The sequence below is a fragment of the Gossypium raimondii genome, chromosome 8 (genome assembly GCF_025698545.1).
Source record: "Gossypium raimondii isolate GPD5lz chromosome 8, ASM2569854v1, whole genome shotgun sequence".
NCBI lineage: Eukaryota > Viridiplantae > Streptophyta > Magnoliopsida > Malvales > Malvaceae > Gossypium > Gossypium raimondii.
In genome coordinates, this window is record NC_068572.1 from 4,321,953 (window position 1) to 4,339,856 (window position 17,904).

The following is a 17,904-nucleotide window of genomic DNA, read 5'->3' on the forward strand; positions in this document are numbered from 1 at the left end:
TATTAAAGTATTTGTTTTATGTTGTATATTAACATTTTATCATTTAAAAAAAAAGAAAATATATTTGGTTTCATTAAAGCATTAAAAACTTTTTTTGTTCAAAGGCTTTCAAAATAAGGCAATATTCGATATTAATTTGGGATCTTCGAGAGAATTGAGCCCTAACGTATTGGGTTCCAATTTTCTTCGTTGAATCTAAATAATCGGGAATGCTCCTTAATAAAAAAAAACATAAAAGCTCATTATCGGGAAATCAATACGTTGTGTCCTAACACATTGGATATGACACATTGTTTTCTCGAGATGAGGATTTTTCTAAAAATAATAAAGGCAATATTCTGTATTTGGGAAATTCGAGTGATCGTGCCCTAACTTACTGGGTTTCGATTTTTCTCTTTTAACCCAAATAATCGAATATCCTTTTGAAATTTAAATGCATGAGTTTTAAATCAAAAGACAAACTTAATTTTGAAGATTAAAAATGTTGCGCCCTAACTCACTGGGTGTGATGTTTTATTTCTTTAAAACAAGAATGTTTTATTATTTTAATTCATTCAAGTTAAAAAGTTTTCTTTTAAAATCTTTTTAAATTTTCGACACCAAGACATTAAACAATCAATTCGGTACCGATTTTGGGCGTTACGAGGGTGCTAACCCTTCCTCGTGCGTAACTGACTCCCGAACCTATTTTCTCAAAATTCGTAGACCTAAAATCGTTTTCAAGGTGAACCGATCACACCTTAATAAAAGATTGGTGGCGACTCCAATTTTTGTTTTTAAAAAGTCAACCCCGTTTTTTCAAAAAAATATAAAAATGGTTTCGACGGACATGTTTAATTTTTTTAATTTAACTCGAACAATTTTACTATATTCAACTCGATTCGAAAATATTTCAAATTGAGTTAGGATAATAAAACGAGACTCGTCAACTTAATTAACTTGAAATTTTTCGACTCGATTTGATCGAACACTCACCTCTAATCGTTGATCCGAATTTTGATTAATAAAATTTAAATATATTCTAATATAATTCTATTGATTGAAAATTAATTGACAAATAAATACACTAACGAAATAAATATTATTAATAGATAAAAAGTCTGATCATATCTGCTCTTGTTGACATAATGCCTAAAACTACCCCTAGTCATCCCTAAACCATAAATAGGAGGATAATGCGTTTCAATGCATTCGAACTCGCGTCCCCCTGCATTGATAACAATACTTATGACAATCAAATTAAGACTCAATCGACAATGAAAAAGAAGTTTTGAATAAAGTAAAAAGGGCGATATTTTAAATCACAAATTGCTATATATGTGTTAGAAATGATAATAAATTGATAATAAATTCCACCTTCTTTCATGCCCAAACTAGTGCTAGACATAGGAGAAATCATTTATGATGGGTTAGAAAGAGTGAGGTTGAGGATTGGATATTGAGATTGTGACATACTACTATATATCTTTATTCCAAGTTCAGTGATCACATAGCATTTACAAAGTATTATTATGAGTTAGATTCTGCTATTAGTTTTGTATTTTAAAATTATTGTAGATTTATTTCTTATATTCTAATTTAATTATTTTAGTCTTTGTACTTATTAAAATTTAAAATTTTAGCCCTCAAGAAATGATAATGGTTAAATTCATTAAGTTAAGTTTTGCTATTTCCGAAATTTGATGTGGAAAACATATTATCATATGCATAATGCCATATTATCAACTTGTTATTTCAACGTTTTACTCACTAAAAATTCAATTAATAGACAATTGGTTGTCATTTGTAGCAAGACCAAAATTTCAAATTTTGAAAAGTATAGGGACTTAGAATGATCCAAGTGGAGAACATGGACTTAATCTACGTACAATTGTACGCATAATACATAACTAGTAATTGAATCTAACCAAATGGATTTATCTGCATTTGTCTAGGCCAGGACTAAAATTTCGAAATTTAAAAAATACAGAAACTAAAAGTGACCAATTTAAAAAAGTATAGGGACTGAAATTAACTAAATTAAAGTACAGAAACTAAATCCGCAACTTTTGTAAAGTATAGATAATTTAACTTATTGGATATTATGTGCCTAGGGGTACTTAATGGTGAATGCAATAAGGAGGAGAGATGGTGAAATAAACTTAGTGTGTCTAAAGATAAGACTTAGTAAAAAGAAACAACTTGAGGAGCTTTAAAAAGTTTCTATATTGTACTTCAAATGCACTTAAAATGAGTTGCGAAAACTCTTATGCGTTGCTGTAAAGAATATGAGTTACAAAATTAGAATATTAAATAGACATAATGAAGAGAAATTTCAATTACAAATATATAAATACTTAACAGATAACAATTTATCGATTGGGTCTTAATTCGATTGGCATGAATATTGTTGTCAAAGTAGGAGAATGTGGGTTCAAGTGCGTTGAAACACGTTATCCTCTTATTTATAGGTTGAGAATAAGCTATGGGTAGTTTTAGACATTGTGCTAAAAAATAGCAGACATGATCAGAACTTATAATAAAATTATTTAAAAAAAGAGTAGAGTAAATACCATAGGTAAAAGTTTTTAATTGTTTCTAATTTTAATTTATGAAATGAACAAAAATGAACGTAATCTAAGAATCCTATTAATACCAAGGTCATTTCAACTTCTTCTATTGTGTGAACTAATATATTTTTATGAAGATAATGTTTTACAACAACGGTTTTGAATGACATTCATTCTTAAATAAAAGTTGTTCTCAATAGAATTGTATATTTTAAGTGACTGCTTTATTGAACTAGAAATGTTTTAAATTGCAGTTGTTCTAAACATGAATTGTTTTGGATTTAATTATCTTGAATGATTGTTAATCTAAATGACAATTGTTCTAAACATAAATTGTCCTAAACATATTTGTTCTTGACTGACAGGAACGGTTTTGAATTATAATTATATTCAAGCTTATCTCTTTTGAACAATAATTGTATTAAACAAAACTATTCCACCAAATAAATTTAAATGAAAACCCTTGATAAAATATAATTTAAGGGTAACTAAATGAATTTTTTAAAGAAGAAATTTAAAGATATTGCCATGAAAAGAAAACCCAATTCTTAGTTTGATTTAGAGAAAAGAAAATACATAATTAACAATTTCATAAGCTAAAAATGGACTGCATTTATTCATATGAGTTCCTATGATTGATTACTATTAAAACATTACAATATGAAATTAAAGATAAACTGTGTGTTCAACTATGGAGAAGGCACCTTCCATTGCTTTTCCACCTTTCCTAATTGACAACTATAAAATTAAAATTACACCAAATGGGTCAGCATATATAGTTAGCATAACAATGTACACAAAACCAAAGAAATGGTGAAAAAAAACCCCAATTTTTTCCAAACCAACCCAAAGTCGTTCCAACTGCTAGCTTTAGACTTGATCAACAAATAATCTGTCACTTCCTTCTCCTTATTACACTCCTTTGAACCACCATTCAATCCATCATCTTCTTCCCCAACATACAAGAGAAGCACAAGCATACAAAGGAAGCCACTTAAAGCTTCTTTGCATTGCCTTGTGAAGGTACTCATGGTTGTTGCCATGCACTTCCCTTTGTGTTTCTCCACTTGGAAATGGAAGCTGGTTGGTGTCATTGCATTTTGATGGACCTGGACTGTTTGAGAAGGCAGTGTCTGGTGGAAGAACGTGTTGGCAACTTGCCGAGTTGAAACGAACATTCCATGGTTGATTTTGATGTCTTCGACGAGTTCAAAGCTTGGTGAGGTGGTAAGATCGTCCATGTTGCCTTCGTCTAAAAAGTGATGATCGTTGGGGTCATCGTCGATGAATCCATGTGTGAAATCTTCCATTTCTGGATTGTTGATACCGGTGTCATCGAATTCGAAACTATTATAATCATGTCCATTTCCTGCATGCAAAAAACAAAAGAAATATAGAATTTTTTTAAGTCTGAGAGAAAAGAACTAAGAGGAGGTGATATGGGACTTTGAATCTTTGGTAACCTACCTTGGATGCCATTGTCTTCATTTCTTGTAAAACTTGAAATGTTTTCAATAGGAACAACCTTGTTTTCTTCCATGAAACAATACTGTCCATCGAATCAAATGAAAGGAGTAAATAAGAATTGTGCATCAAATTCTGGTTTTGGTCCTTCTACTATGCTTAGATTTTGGATTTAGTCCCTCTCTCTCTATTTTTTTTTTGATATTTAGGTATCATTCATATTCAATTTACGGTCCATGAAGAAACTTTCGGGGTTCATGGCTGATCCCTCTCAATAATGTCATATTCAGGGGCGGAGCTAGAAAATTTTTTTAGGAGGGGCCAGAATAAAGTTATATATTTTTATGATAGCAAAAGTGAAAATTCACCATTTTAATAACCTATATCTTTACAATTTTAAAGGATTAAATCAATTTTTTCTCATTCTTGGGGCCTCAAAGTTTAATTTTATCATATACTAATGTAAATTTTTTAAAATTATAAAAAGACTAAAGGTAAAAATTTTCATTTTAGGGAGCCAGTGCCGTGCCAACTCCTGGTCATATTCTGGGCTCATACTTAAATTCTTTCCTTAAGAATACTATGCATTGTATTTTATTATTACACAAACATTAGTTGGTAGATCATATATTTTAATTCGGCATAATTTAGTCCACCACTTTATAAAATCATTAGTTAATCTAAAAAAAAAATGCTATTCCCAACCCATCATGTTTGACATGAATTTTGTGCCGGAAACAGTCCTTTTAAGAAAAATCTACTATAGTATTTTAAATGAAATAATTAATGTGGTTTAACGATTTAGGTTAACTAATGATAGTCCAAAAATAGAAGACTAATTATGCCAAATTAAAATATAATGATTAATTCTTAAATTTGAGCATAGTATAAGGACCAAAAACAAATTTGACCAATTATATATGTAAATGAAAGTATTAAAAATGCTACCTGCTCTAGATCTTTGCTCGACATTCCCACCCATCTCGAATTTTCAGCCATTCTCTCTCCCTGCAGCTCAGTTATATCTATGGGCCTTGTAATGGCTTCTTCCAAAGGTTTATTCATGTATTGTGCACAGCTCATCTCGTTCACTTGGTTTTGGTACATGCTTTTGGCAGTCATGAAAGTGAAATCATCGGCATTATTATTGCTTGAACTAGCCCCCCAAGCATCTTCATGGCCGATTGGATTTAGCGAGAGAATCTCCTGCAGTATATCGGTTTCACGCGTTGGTGGTGGTGGTGGTGTTGTTTCCATCAGCTTATAGTTGGTGAATCCAAGTCGAGGGAAATCTTCCACCTCCAATGGTGGCAGTGCCAACCGGTGCTGTAGTCTTGCACATTCTAGTGCCACATCAACCTACAAAAATAGTGATTTAGTGCACCGATTAACTATTAAGTTACAATTAATTCTCTAGTCTCATTTATTTATAAAAAAATTAAATATTACAGAGAGAGAAATGAATGTTAGACATATAACATTTAATAATATGTCGTTATAGGGAAAAAATTCAGTAAATAGTTTACTTCATACTTTACGTTATTATTGTTATTGATAAAAAATTGTTATACAATATAAAAATAAAACATAAAAAATCGGTTCTACAATAAAACTTATAATAAAATGCTTATAAAGTTGTACTAATTTCTGATTCTAATTTTATTAAATTATTGAAAAACTATTTACCTTGGATGGATGGTAGGGTAGCGTTTCGTAGTTTGTGAAGGATGCATTGTTTAAGCCAAACACATCATGGGACAAGGATTGCATCCATTTAACCTCGTTGGCATCGCAAATGTCGATAGGTGACCGATTGAGAACACTCGGCGAACGTGTATCGATCGGGATACCAAAATCGGAACTCTCTTCGAAGCTCGAAGAATGTTCGTAAGCAATCTGATTTGGAGTCGCGACGGCTTGGTAATGGTCCCCAGGAACCTTGGGGGGAATTGCAGTTTTCTTAAACACACGGCAAAGAGCATAAGCATCCTGCAATCATTAACCGATCAGTGAAGTTCATGCAATGGTACGAAGAAAATTTGTGTGGAAACGGTGAGGTAACCTAACCTGCAAGCCTAAGGAAGCCGATTCGCATTCGCGTTCGTCGAGACGATATTCATGCATGACCCAATTGGTTCGAGTGCCATGGGGTGCTCTTCCTCGATAGTAAACCAGGGTTTTTTTCATCCCTACAGCTCGTGTCTGAGAATTCACTTTCCTGTCTTTCCCCGTGGCTTTCCAATACCCAGATTTAGTTGCTCGATTTGTCCTTGATCCATTTGGGTACTTACGGTCTCGAGGACTAAAAAAGTACCATTCAAGATCTTTGCTGGGTAATAAGGATTTCCCTGCAAATTTATATGATGCATGTGATTATGGATTATTTGGTAACAAGAAAACATTTGCAACAATTACACATGTCTTAAGCTAAGATTTTAGGATGTTTTTTTTTTTGTATCATAAACATAAAGCACGTATATGGTGCATGTGATTACGGATTATTTTGAAAATACAAACAATCTTCTTCTACAAATCATTTTATGAAGATTCCCCTTTCACAAATTTAGGGTTACCTTTACATTTATTAATAATTAAACATATAATAGCAGATATTATACCTGAATACAGGTATTACTCAAATCATAGATGTGAAATAATCTAACCAGTTAAATATATTATATTTGAAAGATTTAAGTTATTTAAAATATTTTAATTATTTTTATAATTATTAAGATTATTTCGGATTAAACTATAATTTAATACTCTTGTCATTCGAACAAGAAATTGTTGGATAATATTGTATTATTGAATGTGTTTGAGAGTTGTATATATATTTTCCCAAAGTTCTTTTCTAATAATAAGTATATCATACTATTTTAGATTTTCAAAATAAAAACAATTAATTGTTCCTTTCTTGCTGTTAAACTTAAAAATACTGTTTGAAAATGAAAAAAAAAAAAAAAGTGGCAGAAAAAGAGTACCTGGTAAGTCCCAAGGCTCACACTTGTAAAGATCAACTTCAGGGATGATCTCCAATTCAATCTTGCGCCCATTAATCTTTCTCTTGAGATAATAAACGACGAGCTCCTCGTCCGTCGGGTGGAACCTAAAACCAGGAGGCAATGAAACAGCACCCATCTTTTTTTTTTTATTAATAAACAACCAATGATATCAGAGAGATGGAATAATGGGCGGCAGTGAAAGCCAAGAATATGGTTGTATTGTATGAGAGATTATTATATCCTTGGCCTTCACTACAGTTTAAGAGAAAGAGACGGAGGCTTTAAAGAAGATCCAAAGAGAGAGAGAGAGAGAGTTTAGGATATGAAAGACAAAAAGAAGAAGAAGAAAAAGGTGAGAGAGGAAGGCCGCCACACCGCCCTTTGGATGGCTTTTGTAATTGCTTTTGATTTGATATAATCAAATGATTCCCTGCAAAAAGAATTAAATCGTTTAATTGAAGCTTTGGGGGGGTTTGGTTGCTTTGGCTTACAATTATCCCATGCTTCATGCAATGTCCTTTCTTCGAATCTCGGCTACGTACCTCCACGTGCCTACACCCCCCTCTCTTTCTCCCATTTTAAACACTAGGTATCTGGTTTCCCCACTCCTCCTTCACCAATCAATTCTCTGAACCAGTTCGATCGGTTATGTAATTCGAATTAATAATTTCAACAATTTTATCATATCTCTTAAACAATCTAATTCTACTTAATTTTAAATTTATTCAAAGCACAAAATAACAATCCAACGATTTATATATTAGCCGACCACTTTCTTAGTACTATTCATATTAGAGAAAGGAGCTTACTTGACCCACAAACTTTTCTTGAGTTTCTCTATTATTTTATTATTGATTTGATTCCATTTTCTATCAAACTAAACAATTGATTTAGTTTTGGAATTTAATTGTATTTTACTTGAAATGATTTGAATATACTTTACTTATTGAATAGAAAATGATATCTATTAAAATAAAACTCTTAATTAAAATGTGCAATATTGTCGTTTCTTAGCATCCAATGATCCTAACACATCATTTGGAAAACTTTATGCTTGGGCTTCTCCAACTAATCAATCTCAACATGGAAAGTTTTCATTTCTTTTTGTAAAAGGTGTGGTAGATCAAAATGAAATGATTGCAACTTTATTGTTCAATGGTTAAATGTTTCATAGTTGGATTTTATATATGTTATGATTCTAAAATACCAATTTAAAGATAAAAAATTACCATCATCTATGATAAAATACTACTAAAGCATCTAAGGTAAAGAAGCATTTTGGAAGTTTATCCTTAGAGTTAATGGGGTTTGTTGATACAAAGAGAAGATTTGGTAGTCGGTGACAATTCACACGATACTGTAACCTAGAGTTATTGAGGGAGGTTTCTGATGAGTTATGGAAGATGGAAGGATCTGGTGAAAGGTTCGCCGAATATAAATGGAGTTGAAGCTTTAAACCTTTTAGCTCCTTGTCTGGTGAAAGGCAATGTACTATTACCGGCAGGGCGGAAAGTGTTAATTCAGTCTACCACTTGTGCCATCCCTCTTTATGCAATGCAATTTACTCTTCTGCCAATTGCAACTTGTGACCAGTTGGAGCGCCTTAATGGGAATTTCTTATGGGGATTGGGGAGGCTCTACTGAGTCGGTTCACAACCATCTAGTGAAGTGGAACCAAATTTGCCGTTTCAAGAGTCAAGGGGGTCTTGGATTATGGAAGGCTAGACTAAATAATCTAGCCATGCTTGCCAAGGCTGGCTGGCGCTTACATACTAATCAAGATGCTGTATGGTGCCAAGTTTTTAGACAGAAGTAATGCACAACACGCCTTTCATGGACGTGGAATTGAAGGCGACGTCTGTTTCGCCTACTTGGCGGGGTCTTTTAAAAACTCGATATCACGAGGTTGTAAATGGAAAGTAGGCAACGGGTCGGATTATTTTTTGAAATGATTGGTGGGTGGGTAACATCAAAGTCGAAGTCAGATTTTTTTTTTTGGATAAAATTAAATTATATATTTTCATTTCATTATTTTAATAATTTATATTTTTATAATTTTTAAATAATTAAATTAAATTATTATTTTTATACATTAAACTATAATTTTACATTATTAATTTAAAATTTTATAAATTATAAAATGGGTAAAAGTTTTTTTTTCCATCTTGCCAGCCCCAGGCTCCGCCGCTGGGTGACACTCCATTATGTCACTCTTTCCTTCTCCCTGCCGCTGAGCAGCGAACAGAGAAGGTTGCGGATTTCATTAATGTTGATGGTCAGTGGAATTTAAAGGTCGTTTCAGGCGAGTTACCGAGTAGGATGAAACTTGAAATTGCAGCAGTCCCTGTACCAATAACAGACCTCCACCATACGCCGGATTCTTGTTGTTGGGGGTTAGAAAATAGTGGAAAATATTCGATAGGACCGCCTATAATATGTTGATGAGAATTGAGAATCCTCCGGATATGGAGATAAAAGTCGGATGGATATGGCACCTGAATTGTCCGGAACGAATCAGATTTTTTTATTTGGTCAAACGCTTAAACGCAAACCAGGTACATTTTCGAAAAGCTATGTCTGATAATACAGCTTGCGCGATATGTAGTGCTGTTATGGAATCGATCGATCACATATTTCGCGAATGCTTGGCGGCGACTGAGTTATGGCTAGAGCTGCGTGTCCCACAATGGCAGTAAGACTTTTTCACTGCCTTCATTGACTGCTGCAGCGAAACTGTTGCGTATCTACAGTTGCAAACTTTTGTTTACCTTAAGGTGTTCTATTTACTACCTCCTTGTGGAGTCTTTGGAAGTGTTGGAACAGATATGTCTTTCAAGGACAATCCACGCCTGCAGTACAAGTTTTACCGTATGCCCGTAAACTTGCAGCGGATACTATCAGAGCTACGAAACTTGCTGCAACAAGAATGTGTCGGGCTAAGCCTCGCTTAAAATTTGAAAGGGTTTAAGTAAACATATTAGACAAAAAAATGGGCTTAAGCAAAAAGACTGAATTCATTTAAAATATGGGCTGGGTTCACCAGCCCGACCTATTTTAAAGTTTATAATATTTTATATTATATAACTTAAAATACATTAAAAAATAAACTTATATTAAATATATAATATTACTCTAATATAAATATTAAAATAATTTTATGATGACTATATAAAAACTATATAAAAATATTAAAAATTAAAATAATATAGTATAATATAATATTTTAAAAAAATTTAAAAATAATATGGATTTAGCCTAAAATGGACTTGGATTAGTATTTTACAAATATAGACGAGTTTGGGAAAAATTTTAAGCTCATATTTCAAGTTGGATCAGGCTTGAGCAGTCATAAAATATATTAATATCATACTTAGGTCCAACCCTTAAACACCTCTACTCCTGTTGGTATTTTGGTTTTTAAATATTGATGGAGCAGTTCAACTTGGCTCTCGAATGGCTTCAACGGAGGGTCTCTAGTCAAATGAAAATGGAAATTGGATGTGGTTTTTATACTGAATACGATGTGACTAAGTGCTCGTGCCAAACTCTGGGGAGTTTGGGAGGGTTTGTCTCTTGCAAAAGCCACGAGGGTAGCACTTTTAATCATTGCGCTAAATGTTTTGCTGGTGGTCCAAGAAGAGACCTCGTGACAATGACCATCCAATGGACATTGATCAAAGATTGTTTAAATTTGATTAATGAATGATGGATTGTGGAAATTCATCACATTTTACGTGAAGACAACAAATGCATTGACCATTTAATCAACTTGGCTCATGGAGTACATGTGGAGATGACACGCTTTAAGGAACCACTTCTAAGGCCCCGTTCTCCTCTGCTTTTTAAACGGGATTTTGCAAAAAAAAGTGTTTTTCTCTTAAAAGCAAAGAAGAACGGCCATCGTTTCAAAATTTTTTTCACCATCTGAGAAGTGCTTTTTGGCTGATGGAGAAGTTAAATATTTCAACTTTTCTTCAGCCAAAAGTCCGTTTGGCTGATAATTTCCCATTTTAACTTGCCTTCTCCCCCAAAAATGTTTCTTTTCTCTGGATCTTTAGAGGAGCTCTATACCCATTTTTTTTCACATTTTCACTCTCAAAATTTTGGCTTACTTCTTTCGCCTGAAAATTCTGGATTACTGCTTTGCTTTACTCTACTCGGCGGCTGTGGTTTGAGGATTGAGAATCGAGATAAAAGAAATGGAGAAGGGAAACAGGCAAGTAGTTGTTTCAGCATTGCAATTCGCTTGCACCGACGATGTGCCCACCAATCTCGCCACTGCCGAAAGGTTTCTTTTTTTTTTTACTCCTCCTATTACTTCCCATTTGATTAGATTTTCTGGGTCTTTCATTAATTTCGAATTGTATTCTCTGATCAAACCTATATTCTGGATTTGCTTTGCTACTCTTCCACGTTCATCTGTTAAAAAGTCTCTTCATATTGGTTTTGTGGTTTCTTTTAGTTAATTCTTCCTTTAGTCTCTATTTGATTGAGATTTGGAACTGTGGTGTAAATTGTTTGTTTGATTCTTATATAAGAGTGAGCCTATTTACTATGTGGTGAAGAACCGATAAAAGAAAAACAAAGGATATAGAGACTGATCATGGTTATAAATTGTTTTCAAATTTGATTTGGTTTCATTGGAACTGTTCAAGTTCGAACTTTGTTGGGTTTTTAAGCTAATGTTATTACCTTGGTGTTTTTTCGTGCATAGTCACTCTCATGATTCATTTTGAGCAACTGTAATGCCTCAATTTATTGTTTATTAGCTTATTGGTTTAAAGGTAATCATTTTTTGGCATCTGTTTTCCGATACATTCTTTTTTTTTCCTGTTTTAAAAGAAAAGATTTTAGATGGGACATTTTACTTTAGCTCTTCGTATTTCTTCACCAAATTTGGGATATTTGGTATTCACAATCTACAAATTTTAATATTAGCCTTAATTAGCAATAACTATCACGGTTCTTAATGCTACATTTCCCCTAACCAGTATCTCATCTTTTCTTAGGATACATGTTCATTTTGCCTTATTGTTGTGTTTGATCCTTTCCATTTTGGAGTTTTGCACTTGAACTAAGGAAACTATTAGCAATCTTGATGCTTATTTTCCTCGGTTCTAGGCCTTATTATTGGGCACTCATAATGTTTTCAGCCTTTTCTTAGAGATGATCTCTCTCTCTCTCTCTCTCTCTTTTCTATTTTTGGGAGGTATTTCAATTATATTGTGTCTAGTAAATGCTTTTTTAGTCTAAACCAAAATTTTTTCTTTTCTTTTTTTGGCTTTGTTTATTGCTGATGAAATTATTACCACTCCTCAACTCTAATACACTATCTATCTTGCAAATGCTGAACAATATGCTTGAACAGTTAACAAAAACAATTGAATGCATGCCATAACTAAATGATGCTAAGTGGTTGGAAAATAAATTGATACAGAAAAGAAAAATGGAAGGAAAAATTCATACCTCTCAAGAGTTAGAACATAGGAACCAGAAACAGATTGTGATGTTAAATGAAAATCAAGATAAATTTGTACATTAACTGCTTTTAATGAAGAACATAATAAACTATATGAGAATTATTTGCACCCAGTAAATTGATGTAGACAGGGATTTTGAAATTAGTTGGGAAAACAGCTTTTGTTAAGGTAGTGTTGCTACTGAGTCTTCTTAATGGACTGGCGATAGCTCCTTAATGCTACAGTTGCGAAATACTGGCTTTCCAAAATGGAAATTTGAATAGTTCATGACTCTAATTTTAATGTCACTATCTAATTTTGCTTATCTAAATGTTGCCACCTCCAGAAATCATCGAACAAAAGCTTGCTGCACAGCATGTGGAAATGCAGAGACTTGGTACAAAAAACCAGAGAACTCCTGCTACCAATGGGACATTGAGATAGGAACTTGCTGCTGCACAGCATGAGTTGCAGATCTTGCATGCTCAGATAGGAGCTGTAACATCTGAAAGAGAACAACAAATGAGGAGCCTTACGGATAAAATAGCTAAGATGGAAGCAGAACTGCAAGCAGCTGAGCCTGTTAAGGTAGAGTTGCAGCAGGCACACTCTGATGCTCAGAAGTTGGTGCTCTCTTTATGTTATAAGCTGGACATTGTTATAATAGAATGTTCTTTCAATTTTAAAACTGTATGAGCAAAATGAAATGGACTAGGACATTGTTATATTAGATTTGAGAACTTGGAACACAACACAATTATATGCTAAAAATATATAATATGATGATCACCATAAAAGAAAGGGGTAGTATATGTTGCCTCTCTAATAGGTCTATTTATACCCACTAATTGGTATCTATTTTATTTTTTTGATTTAGAACTTTGCATTTCCTTTGGATGCTCAACACATATGACATGACATGCTGCAAAATTGTTTCTTGCCAATGATTTATTTTATGTTCTTATGAACAAAGTTCGACTCTGATATTTGATGTAGTTTTATGTCATTATCATGAAATTTAGGCAGAACCTAAGAACTATTTCTTTGTTTATGAGGCTACTTTGTTAGTGGCTTATTGGCAATGATCTTTTCTGGATGTGTATTATTCAACCATATATTTATACACTTTTTGTACTTTATTTACAAAAATAGCAGTATGTTACTCCTCGGTAGACACATTAGTTCCATTCTTGTTCATCTTAAAATAGTATGATGCAATGTTAATATGTGGACTGTCCACTAATTTGGCATATTGCTTGGTTCCTGAGACCCGTTATTTAAATGATTGGAATTGAAGAATTCATCCTAACAATCTTCTTTCCATGAAATATTCTTTTTTGCATTCTTCATCAGACAGTCTCGACTTTCATTTTCATATACTTATCAAATATAAGTATTGTATTAACCAAATTATTTTCATATGCTTATCAAATATAAGTATTGTATTAACCAAATCATTTTCATATGCTTATCAAATATAAGTATTGTATTAACCAAATCATTTATTGAATACAACCAAATCATTTTCATATGCTTATCAAATATAGCATCTAGTTTAATGAATTTTTAGTATTTATATTTAGTATATAAATATTATCCCTTTTAAAATTTTAATCCAAATATATGTAATATTTTAATTCATTAGGTTTATGTTTTCTATGTTATGTTAGTATATAATATGAGTTATATATTCAAATATATTTTAAAATAAAATAATACAAATGTGTTAAAAGCATTAACTAAAAATAAAAATAATTTTTATAATAATACAATCTTGTCAATATCTAATTACAAATATTTAATTTTATATTTAAATATTTAAATATAGTTTATATATTCTAATTAAATTTTATAAATAATTAATATTAATTACTTAGAAATATTTAAAATTAATATTATATATTAAAATATTAACAATAAGTTATAATAAATTCTTTTTTTATATTTTTGCTAAAATATCATAATATTAACTAATTTGAACATTATTTAAATACATATTTGTTACTTTATAATCTCATGTCTAAAATGAACATTTTATTTTTCAAAAGCACTTTTTGACAGTAATGCCAAACACTCAATTTCTCAAAAGCATTTATCAAAAGCACTTCTGAAAAGCACTTTTCAAAAGCACTTCTCAAAAGCACTTCTCAAAAGCAATAAAGAACTGGTCCTAAGTCTTTGACCCTACTCCAAACAGATGCTTGTGGGAAGGGGTAGTTCAGATTTAGTTATTTCTATTCTTTTTTTTTTTTACAAAAAAGACAGTAAGTTGAGGTGGTCCTTCTTCTCCATGATTGATGGGAGTTTACCTATTAATAAAAAGTTACATAATCTAAAAAATCAAAGATAAATACATTGTATTTATATAACACATTCTTTTATAAATTTTTTAATTACGTTACGTGATCTATACGCGTTTAAAGTAATTTTTTAGAACTAAGAACAATTTCTCACCTCCCTAACTTTTATCTCATGATAGGTCATTTTATAATTTTCCCTTCGATTATAGGCAATTGTTATATATCATCGACTCTCCTTTCACTAGGTAAAAACCTTGACCAGAAGCAAGGAAGTGCTTGCCCACGAGAAATACCTTGCTGCTTGCTTATTGGAAACACCTTGGATACAAACAAATGTTCCTTGTATAATCTACATGTGAACCTTGCTTAATCACATCAAGACCTACATAAAATAATTTATGAAAACAAAGCTCTTCGTAATTTTCAAACACATGTGTAAAAGGTCCACCATGACTTAACAACTTACTTTTTTTCGTAAATTCACTTGAAACCTGAAGAAATTTAAAAGAAACGTATAAATATTTCCCGTCAATCAAAGAGAAAGAGGGCCAACTAACTTACTGATGCCCTTACAGACCTTTATTAGACCCTTCGGTCTTCACAAGACTCATTGGAAACCACCCTTTGTAACTCTAGGCACCATAGTATGAACCATCACCAACCATCAAACTATCTCTTTGTATGAACGAAGATCATAATCAACATGGTTCTTGGCAAGAGGTTTTAGATTGGTCCATCCAGAAGGCCAAGGGCAAATCTCTAAGCTCAACGTCTATAGACTAATTATTGATATAACTAGATACAAATTGTCTTTTTTAGAATATATTTAGACCAATTAAACACCTTAATGATTGTTAACAGAGGATTGAAACTTGACTAAACTGTAATTTTGTGACCTAAAGGTGGGTTTGTAACCATTATAGCACTCAGATTTAATGTGCTCTTTCTTCTTGCAGAAGTTACAAATTTTACCTCTTTTTGAAGAATTCGATCTACCTTTATATTTACTGCGAGTATTTTGTTCCTGTGTCCTTCCACGATCATCATCAGCATTTCAATCTTGTCTCCCATGAACAATAAGACCCTCTCTCTGAGAGTCGATTTTAACCATAAGATGGTTCATCTTACCATATGAGGTTAAAGAATCATAAACCTCATCAACTGTTAGAGACTCGCGGCTATATAAAATCGTATCTCTAAAGGTTAAATAAGACGGGGGCAACGAACAAAGTAGAATCAACCCTAGATCTTCCTTATCATACTGAACCTCCATGGCCTCCAAGTTTGAGAGAATTTCTTTGAACACTGTTAAGTGTTCATGCATAGATGCATCTTCCTCCAAACGATGAGCATAAAGACACTGCTTCATATGCAGCTTGGTAGTTAGAGTTTTCGACATACATATTTGTTCCAACCTCTTCCATAATCCAGCAACGGTCTTCTCCTTTATCACATCCTACAAAATTTCGTTAGACAAATGCAGATGTAACTGTGTTAACGCCTTTCGATCCTTGTACTTTACCCAGGAGCAACTCTAATCGTGATCTCCAACCAACACCTAAGGTTGAATTTTAGCTTGTTGACGTTATCGGCCTATGGTGCTAGTTAGTTGGGTTGTAAACCCATTGTTTTGGGCTTGGTGCCCATCAAGTGAGTGCCATATTTTTCTTGTTTCCATTTTTTTTTACATTTAGATGTGCCTATGGGTTAGGTTGGACTAGACTCGACAAAAAATTTAAGCCCGTTTTCTAGGTTTAGATTATGCCCAACCTGAAAAAAGGGTCTAAAATTTTTCCCAAACCCGGCTTGGATAAAAATACTAAAATCTGAGCTCGCCTTAGTCCGTCCGTATTAATTTTTTATATAATTTTTAAAAAATATATAATACATTAAAAGTATTAAAAACTTTAAAATAAATATTTCTCAACAAATTGAAAATAAATTTAAAAAATATGTATACTTAAATAAAACTAAGATAAAGGTAATTTAATAAGAAAATGTGAAAAATAATATCAAATTAACAAAAAAACAAGAGTTATACAATATCTAAATAATAATAACAAAATAGCAGCAATATAATTGTGAAATGGTAGTAAAATAGTGAAAAAATCAATAAGAAAATAGCAATAAAATAATAAAGATAGTAAAAAAAAATAGATTTTTTTTTGTTTTCATATTCGAGCCGGTCCGGGCCTTGGGCTAAAAAAAGCCATACTTGAGGCCCAACCCGTTTTCTAAATGGGTCTTATTTTTTTGTCAAATCCTATTTTTTGGGCCTATATTTTTACACAAACCCTCCCACTTTTCGATCAGGTCGAGTGGCCCAGCCAATGAACAAGTCTATTTACATTTTATAATTTTCTATTATTCTAAGTGGTATTGAAAGTAGATCAATTCTAATATTGAAAATGGTCAGCTGAGGAGAGTGGATGGGTTAAACTTAATATAGATGGTGCAGTTTCGCTTAGCTCTTATTTGGCTACGATTGGGGGAGCCATCAGAGATGCTAATAGTAATTGGTTATGATATTATTCGATGACATTAGGCAAAGGTGAAGTACTCAGGATTGAAGCAAGGTTTATGTTAGAAGCACTTCGACTAGCTTGGGACAAAGGTTATCGATAGGTTGAGCTTGAGTATGATAATGCTCTGTTAGTGGAACAAATTTTAGTCGGAACAAATTTTAGCCGGTAAATCTATTGATAGTCATATTATGAAATTACAAACCATTCATAAGCTGATACAAAGGCACTGAAAAGTACGTATCTATTATATTTCCAGAGTTCACAATGAAGTTGCAAATTTTATAACTAAGCATGGAATTATAAAATTCACAAGTATCGAGGTGTTTCTTGAGCCTCCTCAACTTATGCAGGGCTTAGTTCAAAAAGATATTATAAGTCGTTAATTTTATTCTTATTATTGTAATAGTATAATGCTGTTTTATTTTATAAAAAAAAAGAAAAAAAAGTAACGAGACAGCCATCATCATCGCTGCGGTTGGATCAGGTGCCAAGCTGTCCGTAATGCTTGTACTCTACGACTGATTCTTAATATCATTTATTATTGATTTATTTATTTATATTGTAAAAGAAAAATGAAAATTTAGTAAACGTCGATGCGTATTTCA

At 32.4% G+C, this 17,904-nt stretch overlaps 1 protein-coding gene and 1 long non-coding RNA gene across 2 annotated transcripts; one reads left to right on the forward strand and one right to left on the reverse strand.

Moving 5' to 3' along the window:
• Window positions 1–3,136: 3,136 nt before the first annotated feature.
• LOC105790399 (NAC domain-containing protein 54) lies at window positions 3,137–7,362 on the reverse strand. The gene is made up of 6 exons (XM_012617974.2): window positions 6,995–7,362; window positions 6,081–6,361; window positions 5,700–6,002; window positions 4,962–5,372; window positions 4,017–4,098; window positions 3,137–3,918 (listed from the first exon to the last, which is right to left on the reverse strand). Exons 1-6 carry the CDS (start codon window positions 7,149–7,151, stop codon window positions 3,329–3,331), a joined length of 1,824 nt encoding a protein of 607 aa, XP_012473428.1. The 5' UTR covers window positions 7,152–7,362; the 3' UTR covers window positions 3,137–3,328.
• Window positions 7,363–10,759: 3,397 nt separating this feature from the next.
• On the forward strand, window positions 10,760–13,353 carry LOC105790405 (uncharacterized). Its single transcript, XR_001132460.2, has 2 exons — window positions 10,760–11,303; window positions 12,821–13,353. It is a non-coding gene; the product is annotated as an uncharacterized LOC105790405 (long non-coding RNA).
• Window positions 13,354–17,904: the final 4,551 nt, after the last annotated feature.